The sequence below is a fragment of the Centropristis striata genome, chromosome 12 (assembly GCF_030273125.1).
Source record: "Centropristis striata isolate RG_2023a ecotype Rhode Island chromosome 12, C.striata_1.0, whole genome shotgun sequence".
In the NCBI taxonomy this organism is placed as follows: domain Eukaryota; kingdom Metazoa; phylum Chordata; class Actinopteri; order Perciformes; family Serranidae; genus Centropristis; species Centropristis striata.
The window spans coordinates 3,838,518-3,853,773 of record NC_081528.1 but is presented as its reverse complement, the minus strand read 5'-3'; the positions used below and the strand labels follow the sequence as shown (position 1 = coordinate 3,853,773).

The 15,256-nt window shown below is 38.4% G+C and overlaps 1 protein-coding gene across 1 annotated transcript; it reads left to right on the top strand.

Annotated features, from left to right (window-relative positions):
• Positions 1-871: 871 nt before the first annotated feature.
• Positions 872-11,301, top strand: nkx1.2lb (NK1 transcription factor related 2-like,b). The gene is made up of 3 exons (XM_059346851.1): positions 872-1,201; positions 3,646-3,856; positions 10,559-11,301. The coding sequence occupies exons 1-3, from the start codon at positions 872-874 to the stop codon at positions 11,299-11,301; spliced, it is 1,284 nt and encodes a 427-aa protein (XP_059202834.1).
• Positions 11,302-15,256: the final 3,955 nt, after the last annotated feature.

Below are 15,256 nucleotides of genomic sequence, written 5' to 3'. Positions count from 1 at the left end.
GAGTATAGAAAGAGAGAGAGAGAGCTAGAGAGAGAGAAGAAAGGGAGGAGAGAGAAAAAAGGAGGAGAGAGAGAGAGAGTACAGAGAGAGAGAGAGTATAGAAAGAGAGAGAGAGAGCTAGAGAGAGAGAGAGAGAGAGAGAGAGAGAGAGAGAAGGAGGAGAGAGGGGGCTTCTCTTAACTAATGGGGAGGGAGAGAGAGAGAGCGAGAGAGAGAGAAGAAGGGGAGGAGAGAGAGAGAGCTTCTTAACTAATAGGGAAAGAGAGACAGAGAGTACAGAGAGAGAGAGAAAAGGAGGAGAGAGAGAGTAAGAGAGAGAGAGAGAGAGAGAGAGAGAGTTTTAACTATTAGAGAGACTCCTGTCTCCTGTCAGGCATCCAGAGCGCGCGCCCACCGGTGACCAGACGGAGCGCGCGGGGCTGGAGGTCGGGACGCGGAGCTGTTTGTGTGTGTTTGTGTGTGTGTGCCGACACGGGATAACGGCGCCGTACAAGACAGACAGACACTAGATCACCGGAGACGTTGTGTTGCCGCGGTGGACGCGGAGGATGACGGGAGGAGAACCGGAGGGAAGAAGACCAAGAAGAAGAAGAGTTTAAACTTTAACGGGATCCGTTTGACGCGCTACATCTGTGCACATCACTCCATGGAAAACTTTACCGGGCACGGACCACCACCACCATCATCATCATCATCATCATCATCTCTCTGGATGTTGACGGGACTCATGATCCGGCCTCTGCTGTGAACTTATTTATTTTCTGAAGAAATCGCTTTAAAAACGTCTATTTGTTACGTTTTTTAACGCTCCAGCTTTTTAAAAATAACCCGGATTCTTATTGTAGCCTATGGGACAGGGAGAGACAGAGTGATGAACCGGGACAGAGCGGTGCCGGGGCCCGGAGCGGACGGGGTCCAGACCGTGATCAGCCGGGACAGAGCCGCAGCAGGGCCCGTGGTGGCGGACTCGGTCCAGCCCCTGGTGAGCCGGGACAGAGCGGTACCGGCGCCCGGCGGCGGGGACGCGGGGGTCCAGACTGTGGTGGGCCCGGACAGCGACAGAGACATGCTGGACGGAGGGGGAGCCGCGGGGGAGAAGCGGCTCTTTTCCAGCGCCGTGGCGGGAGGAAGAGACGCTCAGGCCGGGGAGAACCACTCGGAACCTCCGCCGACGAACCCGGTTCTAGTTCCGCCACAGCAGGTAGGTGCATGGGGCCAAACTTCAGCTTTTTCTCTAAAAGGGAAGTGCAGCAAATAGTCCCAATGTTAAATTACAGTAGAGTGAAAAAAGAGTCAAAATACATCATTTTTGGTTCACTGAACAGAGCAAGTAATTACGGTAATTATGCGCAAAAATAAACATCAATTTTGGAGACAAGGTTGGCATTAAAAGTAGTAAGTACTGCAGCGTCATCACAGTGATAAATATAAAAAAAGAGTGAGGAAAAAAGAAGGCGATTGGAGTGATATTTAGGTTGTTTATTTATTTGTTGTTGTTTTTTATGAGGTTGATGATATTGTTGGTAGTAAAAACCGTCTCGTGTTTGGCCTGTGTGGCACGTTTGGGCAGACACGAGGCCTTAATTAAGATAATAGCAATAAAAAATTAACTGCCAATTTGCTGCGGTAATGTGATAGGAAACAATAAAAATAAAGTATATAGATACAATCAAATGCGTTTCCGTAAATGGACTTCTGGCTGCAAACTGGAAGCGCTTGAATCCATAAAAAACTGAATGAATGAGAAAAAAAAAACATGCACATTTTTTAGAAACATGTGGCCTATTTTAATCTGAATTGAATGCATGAAATCGTTGTTTTTCCGCCTAATTTATCAGATAAAAGGACATTTCCAGTTTAAATTTAATAAAACAAACATTTTTTTCCTATTAGTAGGCCTATTAGTTATAGAAATAAATCCCTCCTATGTGTATCCTTGGATTACATTTAATTATGAGGTTTATTATGAAGCCTCCCGTATCTTAAATAAAGGCTCATTCCTCTTAATCACACCTCTGATCATGGTATTGTGTGATTATTCTTATCATCTGATGTTAATAGGCCCCTGGGTGCTCCCCGGCGTGCTCCTTCGGATTATTTCAAGAGAATTATAATATTATTAATGTGGGATTATTCATGTCGACATGCTCCAGACTGGCCTCATTAATAAATGAATGATCCTAATCAGGATGTAGTGCAGGGGGAAGCCACGCTGAGCCACCGCACCATCTTTTATCTGCCTCACACACTTGGACACCTTTTGGGCTTCACATAAATCTTCGGGATATAAATTCAGTGTACATATCTATATCATATAGTAAACACGGCGTGTAGGGTCAAACTCATACGAGGATTGGGGGATTTTATGGAAAGCATATTGTTTCTTTTAGTAATCTGTAAAAAAAGGAAATGTTTCTTTTACACTTTCATGCAGAAAATACCAAAATAAAAGCCTGCTGTTCCTTCTCCACTAGTCCTAAACCGGCTATATGAGTAAAAAGTGGATTGATTCGTTTCCTTGTGATAGCCTATTGACCGCTACATATTGGAAGCAGGAAATCTCGTTGATTTGTGCTTCATGTTGGTCTGTTTGCTCTGTGAATACACTTCACTGTCCGCTTTAGTGGCTGTGATGAGTCTGGCTGCAGATCACAGTCTGATCCAACACTTTAACCCTATTTATGACACTTATTTCACCTATTGTAGGGCATTTATTACAACTTGTGTATTATTGTTGCTATTATATTTGATATTATATATATAATTGCTATATATTTTTCTTCTTATAACGTTTATCAAATGCTAGACACAGACTTAAACTGCATTTAGGAATATAATTTCTTTTCTTTTCTAACATTTTATGAACATAAATGAACAATCCTCCCTTCTCCCAGACCCTTGGTCCTCTTATTATATTATTACATACATGTGAAATGATGATTAAAAATACAAATAAATAAATAAAAATATACATACATTAATATACACGTATACCTACACAGTATATTCATTAAAAATACAAATGTAAAGTGCAAGTGCTGATCACTAAATGTACAAAGTAAATACGAATGGTTGCTTTCTCCTTAGTTTGTTATGCTGGAGTGACTATATTTTATTTTTAATATGATATTTTTTTCATTTAAATAATCGTGTTGGCTTTAATGGATACCAATAATCATAAAGATATCACGCTAATTAATAGGCTTCGTAGCTTTATTAACTTTTTGATCATCACACGTCCTAATTTTTTCTTTTCATTTCTTACTTTTTTGGATAAAAAACCCTTTTTTTAACACCACGCTTCTAATTTACAAGGTCATTTTTGACCCAAACTTGATGTAATAATACAAAAACTATTTTTCTTCATAGGAAAAATGGATATAATGATCTGTTGTAATAAAATAAAAAAAGATATTCAAACACACAGCAAGCATTAAATAACATGGGAAATGAATGCGTGTGATTTTTGACCCATGTTGTGCATCAAAGGGTTAAACGAGTGTGTGGGAAAATATTTTTACAATAGAAACTGTTTGAAACTGCATCAATCATATTCTCATAACGGAACTTCAGCTTATAATAATGAATAATAAATAATAAACGAGTAAAATTGTGTGAATGAATAATTCCCATGATCTTCTCCAGGGCCCTACCGGGCACCGGACCACCTCTTTCTCCGTGCTGGACATCCTGGACCCCAACAAGTTCACGAGCAACCGGAGACCGCAGCAGCAGCACGGGAGCCACCGGGCGGAGAGCGCGTACGGAGCGGAGAACCGGAGAGGAGGCGCCGGGGAGCGGGAGCCCGGCCTGGAGCCCAGCAAGGGCTGCTACGGCGCGGAGGAATACCAGAGCAGTGAGTATTAACCTCTTCAACTCTGGCCTCTGGGCTTTATCTTCACTGTTACTGGGGGTTTATTTTATCACAGTTTAAACAGAAAACTTCTATTTATTGATGCTACTTTAATTTAGTCCTTTTAGAAGTAGTTTAAGTTTCACTAAATCTATGTTTTTGTGTTAATTTGATCATTTTGAGCCGCTTTCTAACCTCTCTTTAGGAAAATAGCGTCTTTCTTTTTTTCTTCTCTATGTGCATTTATGTCATTTTGACACAAATGTTGAAATTTTTGTCTAATTTTATACTTGAACACACTCTTTTTAACCCTTTGATGCACAACATATAAACACATTTTAATGCCTAAAATGGGTCAAAAATGACCCGCATTTATTTCCCATGTTATTTATTGCTGCTGTGTGTTTGAATGTATTTTTTTATGTTATTACAACAGATCATTATATCCATTTTTTCTTTCATACTTTATGATGAAAAATAATTTTTGTATTATTACATCAAGTTTACATGGGTCAAAAATGACCTTGTTAAAAAAAGGGGTTTTATCCAAAAAGTAAGAAATGAAAACAAAAAATTAGGACGTATGATGATCAAAAACAAGTTAATTGAGGAAAACCTGGAAAACTGAAGATGAAATTAATTATTTCAAAGAATATAAAAACTTAGTCGGGTGACTTTAGACCATGTTGTGTATCAAAGGGTTAACGGGTTAATTCTTTCCGAAACTTTTTGTGTGTGTATATGTCTATATATTGGATTTTTTTTTTTAATATGGGCTCGTTTAATCCTATAAAGCAAAGTGTGTCATATTTGATACACGAGGTTTTGAGACCTCTACATCATCAGTGTGATATTTCTTCTCCTGAAAAACCTGATGTATAAATGTGTTAAATAAAAAAACCAAAACTGAGCAACAAATTGCACAACAACACCAGATGTTGCCCAAATAATTTGCTTAATCTGTCATTGCTGCATGAAAACGTCATATCAGCAGATGTTTGATGTTGTGTTATATGGAAAAAATATTTTGTAGCCTATGTTTGAGAAAAATGTTAAAAGGAAAGTCAAAGTTTTAATTGGTTAAAATATTAGGTTTTATATGTTTTTGTTAGTCCAAGAAAAACAAACTGTGAGCAACAAATTGCACAAAAAGACCAAATATGATGCAAATTAGAATTCATATATGCAAATCGATATTGCATTGCAATAATGTTCCAGTTTAGAAAATTTAGATTTTTCTGGCAATTATTTCATGGTTCAGGCTTTAGAGGGTTAAAAATCCTGTAATGTGTCCGATAGATAGAAACCCGTGTTTAATACCGGATGTTAGAATAATCTTATAAATAATAAAACAGGCCGAAATATCAATAACGTGTCGCAAAAAGAAGCGTGTTTAGCGGAGTTTTTAACCACCACAAGTCTAAAATAAAAAAGGAAATCTGTCGGCCGGAAAGAGTTAGAAAAAAGAGAAACACGTCGCCTTTAATTGACGCTCCGTTTAAAAAAAAAAAGAGGCAATTGGCCACGGTTCGTGTGTGTAGCTATGTGTACGCGCACGTGCACGCGTGCAAGTGTGTGCGTGCGTGTGCGTGCGAGTGTGTGTGTGTGTGTGTGTGTGTGTGTGTGATCGGAATTATTGATTGGTTAATATCTGTTTCAAACAGCAGTCTGGTTGTGTGTGTGTGTGTGTGCTTCTATTCAAACCCGTTTTGTTCAGTTTTATGATGTTTTGTTTTTGTTTTTGTTTTCATATTTCATATTTCATGCATTTTTCTTTTCTCTTCCACCCACAGCACAAATCTTTAGCTTGCATTTTATTTTATTTTATGGCCTCTGGTAGCTTATTATTAATAATTCCAGTAACACTTTACAATAACCATCATTTATAAATGATAAACAGAGTTTATTAAAGTTTAATCATTATTTATAAACCATATATAGGCCATTTAGAATGGTAAATGGATCATTTATTAATGTTGAACTATCATTTATAAATGGCAAATAGATGGTATATTAATTTAAGTTGATAGTTACTTTACCATTAACAAACAATTACATTATAATTATTAGTTTATTAATAGTTTTGCTCTCATTAGAAAACATTTAACACTATATTAAGTATGTTAATGATATTGAAATGATTCATATACCTTTTAGAAACCTTTTTGAAAACATTTAAAGATTAAATATGTATGGCACTTTGTAAATGGTTAATAATTGGTTTATAAACCATCTATAAACATCATTTAGACGGTTATTGTAAAGTATTGTAAAGTAATTCCTAATTCCTCCATATATATATAAAAAAAGAAACAAAGAAAGAAAGAAAGAAAGAAAGAAAAGGTTTAAGTTAACTTTACAATGCAACCAAAATTTACAAATGTTTATTTATTTGACTAATTAATAACACAATAAGCGGAAATTACGTGTTCAGGAAATTAAAAAGGAGCCTGTACATTATTATCCCTACACCACTGTTTAAAATAAAACTCATGTTGAGAATTATACTTTAAATAAAACCTTTACAAAATAACTCTGATCCTATGAGGATTTTTGAATGCATTTTGCCAGATAATATTCATAAATATTTCACTATGAACCAATTGGAGGCTTTTATAAAATCCAGACGAGACGATTCTGATTCAAATAATATATAAATAGAAAAAGTAACATTTTTAACGACTTTATAATAATTTAAATATATGACCAGCCAAAAAAAATGAATAATAGCCTAAAAATGAAACGTGGTTTACAAACGTGATAATTTATTTTTCAGCTAAAAAAATGAATGTGTTGTGTATTCTTTCTGCAATAATTTTCTCACCTTGAAATAAGGGATTTTTTTTTCATTTCAGCAAAGTTTTATACATTCATATTTTTATTTTTGTATTGTCGTCATAAAGTATGTGACGCCACAAAGAGCAAGCAAATTTTTTTTTTGAGATCGAAAAAAAACCCTAAAAAATTGTAGATTTAGTGAGAAAATGTTTTTTTATATATTTTATATTAAAGCTGCAGCTACAATATGTTAATGTTATAGTTTGAGTGATTTTTAAAAATTAATTTCTCTTTTTGTGATTAAAAAAATGGAAAAAATGAGTTTGCTGTAATTCATTTTACATTTACAGTGACTCAAATCTGATTGGTAATAAACCAAAGAATAATGATTAGGGCGTAACCATGTCTCCTGCATTTTTACTCATTATGATTGTAGTTCTTTATTATATATATATAAAAATACCTCAGCAGACACGCTGGATTCCACACAAAGAGCTGTGAGCCTCAGACTCAGATTTCACTTTACAGTCCTTCTACTAATTATATGATTCTGCTGCCAACTGGACGAGCTCCAAATGTTTGGCTGATAACTCCCAGACGCTGATATTTTCACTAATTGTGTGATTAGTTCCTCTGGAAGTGAGAATGATTTGTGTTTAAATGATCTAATTAGACATGAAGCAAGAACAGGCCTCTTTCATATCAACTATTCATTTATATTTTACTAGTATTACTTGTATTTTTATATGATAGGTTGTCTTGTTAACTTGCTTTTTAAAAGGGTGCAGTAACTAAACTGATACCTGGGTTTGGTTATCGCCAGTGGTAGAAAAGTAACATTTATTAAGTACTGTACTTGGGTACAATTTTGAGGTACTTGTACTTTACTTAACCCATAAGAACCCAGACCCAGTAATCCTTAAAGGAAAATGACCACAGAGAACACATTTATGATGTTTTAAAAACATTTTTACCCCTAAATGTCAAAGATCTGTGATGTGACATAAACGTTACATTGGGCGTTTCTGGTATTTATGTTTATGATAATTCTTATTTTAAAATTTTAAAAAACTAGACACATTTTCTGCTCACAGAAACAAAAATTTGCTTTTTTTCTTTGCATCCCCACAACATTTATCAAAATTGTGACATCAATAGTGCTGTATAACAATAAATTATTTTTCAGATTTGATTTTAAGTAACAAAATAATAATAAATCAATAATAAATAAAAACAAATAACCATTTTGTTTGCATCTCCATAACATATATCAAAATTGTGACTTTAATTTTTTTGGGAAATATGTTCAGAACAAGTTAAATGTAATACAGGACAAACTATTAACAGATTAGAATTGTTAAATGGGTTTACACTTAGCCTCCTAACAAAAAATAAGCTTTTTGAAATTAGCTACTTTTTCACATTTCTGTTTCCAGTCACAGCCACATTTTGGAGAAGTCACTTCCTGTCAAAGTCACATGACCACCACACCAGGGTGTTGAGTATACATCACTTAGGGATTTAATGAGTTAATGTGAAGAATAAAGCTGAATATGAGAGATTATAGAAGATTTAAAGTGTTTGTTACATGGTGTCACCATAGGTTCTTATGGGTTAAGTATTTCCACTTTATGTAACTTTATACTTCAACTCCACCACAGTTTTATGCAAATATTATACATTTTACTACACTACATTTAGCTGACAGCTTAAGTTACATTTGAGGTCGAGATTTAACATTAAAAAAAAAAAAAGATACAATTTAAGTGATTAGACATTTAAATTAAATCTCATAACAGTATAATAGGTGAGGTGGAGGGAGAAAAGGCAGTATCTGCTTCAAGAATCTGCCCAAAAAAATCGGCAGCACATATCAGGGATCGGTTGAGACTGGTGTGAAAATAATAGGCATCGGCCTTAAAAAACCCGTATCGGTCCACCACTACCTGGCACCTATAGAGTACCAGTATATTTCTAAAAGTGAGCCTGCTACAGCCACCCGACCATCTGAACGCTAAATATCAATATTTGACAGCCATGAATCAATATAATGTTGCCACACAACATATTGAGATATTATGCTGTATATGCAGACACCTGGAGGCAGAACTCTACAAGGCACTGTGTTGTAGGGAGCTCTTTCTAAGGGGGGCGTGTTTGTTTTACCTGCTTTAACTTTCATGAAGCACACTATTATCTCATACCTGAATTGACCTCTGTCTGAGTGATCCGTCTCAGCGCTTGTCTCTATGAAGGGATCATTCAGATTTTTTAAGCGGGTTGCTTAAATTTTACATCTTATTTCCAATGCAATTTGACTGTGTTTTACTGTAATTTCGACAAACAGACAACCTTTTTACAGGTACTGACCCATAGTCGATGTATAACCTGCAGTAGATGACGTTCCAAATTTGGAGAACCAGGAGACGCTCCAGGCAGGAAACGAATGAAGGTATAACTGCAGACGAGGACAAACATATTATAACCATGTAAACAAAGGCCCACTTTATTTAGAATGTGTCCACTGATATTTGTTGAGGAAAAGCAGTTACTGTTAAAAACTGTTACAAAATCAGTGGACGTATCATTAATACAGTGTTCACATAAATGGGTATAATATTTTTAGGGTGGGCCTTTGTTTAGATGGTTAAAATACGTCTAGTGTCAGTCCTCATCTGCAGCTATACATTCATTCATTCATTTCCTGCCTGGAACGCCGTCTGGTTCTCCAAACTGGGAACGCACAGACCATCATCCACTGCAGGTAATACATCGACTATCGGTCAGTACCTCATACAACCCCCACTTCAAAAAACTATTGGGCTGTTTCCACTACAGCCCAATACCCAGAAAGAGGCGGGTCTCACTCGCTGAAATGCCCCTAATTTGAATATGAGCCGTTTGGAGCGGACTTTTGTTGGGACCTTTTTTCTCCCCTGAAAAAAGCCTGGTTGCTGATTGGATAGAACGCTAAGCAGGATGTGACGTAGTACTCCACAGCACAACACGGGCCATTTGTAAAAGCCGGTGAAGCAGTGTTGCCAACTTAGCGACTTTGTTGCTATATTTAACGACTTTTCAGACCCCCGTAGGGACTATTTTTCAAAAAAGCAACTGGAGACAAATCCAGCGACTCCTTCTTACTCTTCTTAACGAGCTGCTAACGCCGCCGGCTTGTTAAGAAGAGCCGCCGTTAGCGGCAGTTAGCTACAGTTAGCTCTGTAGCAGTACAGTGTGTATGTGCTGCTGCTGCAGGAGGTGTTCACTTAGCGATCTCTGTTTGTTTACAACAAGCACCAGACACTCTGTGCACAGTTAGTGATGCCGGTTAATTCACCATCACTATGTTTATGATCAGCTGCTGACGTTGTGCACAGTTAGCGACAGCAACGTCTTTTCAAAACCAACCGACAATTTCCAGATTGATATGTGAGTCAATATGTGAAGTTAGTAGTTTTCTAGAGCCCAGCAGCATGTAGTGGCCAATAGAGGAACTGCAGCCCAACACACACACACACATACACACACACACACACACACACACACACACACACACACACATCCTTGTACTTCTATCTTTGTGAGGGCCCTCATTGGAATAATGAATTCCCTAACCCCTAACCTAACCTTCACCATCACAACTAAATGCCCAACCCTAACCCGAACATAAACCTAATTGTAACCTTTACCATAAAACAAAGTATGAAATCTCAAAAAAAGCCTTTAAAGAAGTGAGGACCGGCCGAAATGTCCTCACTTTGCAAAAATGTCCTCACTCTGTTGGTTAAAAACGTGTTCCGGTCCTCACTATGTAGGAAGGACAAGAACACATACACATGCACCTGATTGTTCTTGCTTCCTGCAGTAAATAGTAATCATGTAATGAATGTTAAACTGACCTTGTGTCTGTTGTGTGTGTGTTTCCAGAGGAAGGCTTTGTGTACAGAAGCCAGGATGACGATGACTACCACAGATCCGGGACCCCAGACTCCGAGGCCCCAGACGGGCCCTACAGCAGCGAGGAGAGCAGCTCCGCTCTGCCCAGCAACGGAGACAGAGACCTGGGCCAACACAGCCACCAGGACCCCGGCAGGGACACCAAGAGCCCCGGAGGAGGCTCCACGGGCCAGATCACAGACGGCCAGACCAACGGGGGCGGGGGCGCCCAGGGGAAACCCAAGAGGAAGCGCTCCGGCTCGGACTCCAAGTCGGGGAAGCCCCGCAGGGCCCGGACTGCCTTCACCTACGAGCAGCTGGTGGCGCTGGAGAACAAGTTCAAGTCCACGCGCTACCTGTCGGTGTGCGAGCGCCTCAACCTGGCGCTGTCGCTCTCCCTCACCGAGACCCAGGTCAAGATCTGGTTCCAGAACCGCCGGACCAAGTGGAAGAAACAGAACCCGGGGGCCGACACCTCCGCCCCCACCGGCGCGGGAGGAGCAGGAGGAGGAGGTGGTGGAGGACCAGGAGGTCTGGGGGGCCTCAGCCCCCTCAGCCCGTCTCCACCCATCAACGGGCACCTGGCCATGCACGCCGGCTACGCCAGCCACCACCACGGCCCCACCGGCAGCCTGGTGCAGCTGCCCTTCCTCACCGCCAGCCACGTGCTGTCGCCCTTCATGCTGGGGACGCAGAGCTACGCCGCCCCCGCCTTCTACAGCACACACCTGTAGACCGACACAGAAAAAAACACTGTGGGAGACTGAAAATGTTGCAGCAGACAGACTGTCGGTGTTCAGCTCTGCTCTCCTTTTTACTACCAACATTTGAAGGCTTTAATTTCAACGGATTATTTTGATAGAATGTGAATATCTACCAGAAACTGTACATAAATCTATGTTCTAGCTCCCTATTCCGAATGCTGTTTTAAAAACTACGTAATAGACAAAAATAGTTGGTGACAGTTTATATTAGGGAACACGTATTCAACATTAAGTAGTTGCTTATTAGTATGCAAATAAGTAACATATTGGCTCTTAATTAGTCATTATTAAGTAGTTATTAACCCTTTATGGGGCGAAGAACCATATTTGGTAACTTCAGTGGATATCAAACTGGGTCCCCATGTCTCTCTGTTTGGTCATAGAACCATATGGATTTCTTCCAGCTAATCAGCAAAGATCAGGCTACATCACAGACAGAGACACCATGACATCTGACCGATCAGTATGATAATAATATAATAATATTAACTTAAGTGACCTTCACCTCCAATGTAAAAATTGCAAATTTAGAAAAAAAATTGGCAAGAAACAGTCGCACAAACAGAGTTGAGGTAATATTTCGAGAAAAAAGTTGCAAATTTACTAGATTAAAGTAGCAAATGTACAAGAAAAAAAAGTTGCAGATTTACGAGATTTAAAGCGGAAAAAAAGCAACTTTTTTCTTGCAGATTCACCACTTTAATCTCAAATTTGTTTCTCAAAATATTACCCCCCCTCCCTTTTTTTACACATTCTGGCTGTATTTAATATCCTCCAAAATTCTCTCGGGTTGAAATTCGGAAATTTGCAAGTATTTCAATGAGTGCCCTATAAAGGGTTATTGCCTTATTCTGCATGGCCTTATTATACAACCAGTAAGACATTAACTAAGAGTTTTCCCTCAATAACCTCAGAATTATTGCTTATTAGTAGTAAGTAAGGAAGTTGTTGAAACTTCCTTACTTACTACTTAGCAGGTCACAGGTCTGGAGAAGGTGGCTATTTGCCGTTTCCATGGTTTCGTTCACCGCTATGTAGAGATTATAAAGTCCATACAAAGTAAAGCATATTAAGATTGTAACTCATATACAACAAAACTCTTAGTTAATGTCTTACTGGTTGTATAATAAGGCCATGCAGAATAAGGTATTAATAACTACTTAATAATGACTAATTAAGAGCCAATATGTTACTTATTTGCATGCTAATAAGCAACTAATTAATGTTGAATATGTGTTCCCTAATATAAAGTGTTACCAAATAGTTGATTTTTTTCTTTGTTTTGAAAAAAAAGTCTGTATGAATATTGAATGTTTATTTATGACTTAAGGAATGGCTTGATCTATTGTCAGTACCGTGTAACTCCAGCTGTGATTGTTTTCATTTCTGTTATTTATTGAATTTGTTGACAGTTTCCATAAAAATCCTTGGATGTAATGAATCCTCAGCTCAACATGATATCGTCCTTTGATATTAAATGATGACAATTGAACTGTGAAAACTTCCCTGTGAACTCATTCCAACTGAACCAGACAGCATATCTGTGCTGGTCTGCTGCCAGTCTGTCACTGAAAGTGTACTGCGACATGTATTAGTCACCTTTAACCAGGGCCACAATAAGAAATTAATCTTGTACAAGAGAATATGCATTGTGCCAGGTTTTAGCAGATTGCTATTTTCCACCTGTAGTCCCTGGGCAGGTTTCACGGAGGGTGGAACTCCCGTTTTTGTTTGCCCATGGTGCCAACCAGGCTATATAATACAACTGTCTGTCTATAGAATTATAAACTTACAAGTAAATCCGCAAAGAAGCACAGCTGGAGACGCTAACAAAGTTCGAGACAAGAGAGACAATAAAAGTGCAAACCCCACGAAAAATGTCTGTTAAGCTAGCGTTGCTTTATTTCAACCTAGCTACCAAGCTAATACAAATTAAACACCTTCGCACAAAATGGCATTAAAAAAAGATGACATAACGTTACCTTTTTATTGGGACTTCTTCTCCTCCTCCTCTTTTCTTGTCTTTCGATACTGCGCACCGGAGAGCTTTGACAGCTGCTTTATGATGCAAAATATATCAAAACATAACGTGTTTGTCACTTGACATGACCTCTGTGACAGCGGTCTGACCGCCTAAAGGGGGGCAAGGCAATGACCACACGTCACGTGACTCAGCACCACGTGCTGAGTCACGTTAAAAATGTCATTGTTTATCTGTGTCTTTATTTTGCTAATATTTATTATTTTCAAAGACAGAACACGAAGGGAGGGCGACAATGGGCATCAGAAATTATTATTGTTTTTTTTGTTTTTCTGGGGTGACTGGCGGCGCCCCTCCAGCAGATGGCGCTCTAGGCGACTGCCTATGTCGCCTATGCTAAGAGCCAGCCCTGCCTTTAACCCTTGACAGGTCAAAGTCAAACTAACTAGCTACCTCACCTATTTATCGGCATAGTAAACAACATCAGAGAGATTCATCTTGTAGCTTCCAGCCCGGTCTCACTCCCGACATTTTTTTTACAGCCCAATGTACCCGTGTTATTGGCTGTGATGTTAACTCATCCAGGGCAGCAGTGTTGGAGGAAATATTCAGATCCATTACTTAAGTAAAAGTACTAATACCACACTGCAGAATGACTCTACAAGTAAAAGTCCTGCATTCAAAACTAACTGAAGTAAAAGTACAAAAGTATCAGCATCAAAATGTACTTATAGTATCAAAAGTAAAAATATTCGTTATGCAGCATGGACCCACTCAGATTGTTTTATATATTCTAAACATATTATTGGATTTTACAGTATTATTATTGATGCATTTATGTAAGCAGTATTTCAATAAACCCTTGGTTTATTGTGCGCCCGTGCTCATGATCATGACCATGGGTTCAGGTTAATGCACCACCTTGTGGTGGGGCATAGTAAACACTTCAAATTACATACATGGGTTTCAATCATAGACTGTATAAAACCACAAAAAATTAAAGTCTTATTAACAAACTCCATTATTTTTTAACCATGCCTAAATGTGTTTTTTTAATTACAAAGACATTATTGTAATTACACACAGTTCAACACGTTAAATTGGGCCGAGTGTAGCATTAACTGTGTGTAATGGTAAGTTTAGTCATTATAACATTGCTTTATTTTACAAACACACAGACGCCTTTGGATTCTAAGTATTCCAAAAATAAATTATAACACTTCTGTATTACTCATGACTTCAATCACCATACCGGTATAATAATATCTTATAATATGCTCCCGTTAGCATCAAAGGCAGCATTAGCTGGCTAACAAACTACTGTGAATGCTAATAATTGATAATTTATAAATAAAATAAAATGAGAATAACACTCACCAAACAAACTGGAGCCTGGGCTTCTTGTGGAGCAGTGGTACAGCTCAGCACACAGCAGCTGGTGTTAATAGTCCAATGTTTGCCTCTAAAACTCTCCAACAGCCGACAGGTAAAGTTTCCAGTAGTGATGTACCAATGAAGCCTCATGAACCATTTTCTTTATTTTCTGACTCCACTAGATGGAGCTCTCTGTTCAACAAAGGGCTGAAAACACACTTGATTACCACTGCTAGAGCCTTTTTTAATAAACCAAGGGAAAATAAGAAAATAAAAGCAAATGGTTCATGAGGCTTCATTGGTACATCACTAGTTTCCGGTGAATTAGCTTTGGCGCTAGTAGCTAGAGGCAGCTAGCGGCTAGCGCCGTCACCTACGTCACCTGTCACTCAGAGCAGGGACCGCTTCATTATGCAGAATTATTGAAACTTAAACGAGTGAGATATAAAATAATTCACCCCCCTCAGAGTTGTCATTGTGGGTAACAGTACTTTTAGTGAAGTAAGAGATCTGAATACTTTTTTCCACCACTGCATGTGACATGTATGCAAATCTGTAGTATTTCTTGTT

What these genes read in the sequence shown, in the direction of transcription:
- nkx1.2lb (XM_059346851.1), top strand. Translation starts at nt 872, where the DNA reads ATGAACCGGGACAGAGCGGTGCCGGGGCCCGGAGCGGACGGGGTCCAG. An exon ending in TTCTAGTTCCGCCACAGCAG is followed by an intron (nt 1,202 to 3,645) that starts GTAGGTGCATGG and finishes GATCTTCTCCAG; the next exon opens with GGCCCTACCGGGCACCGGAC. An exon ending in CGCGGAGGAATACCAGAGCA is followed by an intron (nt 3,857 to 10,558) that starts GTGAGTATTAAC and finishes GTGTGTTTCCAG; the next exon opens with AGGAAGGCTTTGTGTACAGA.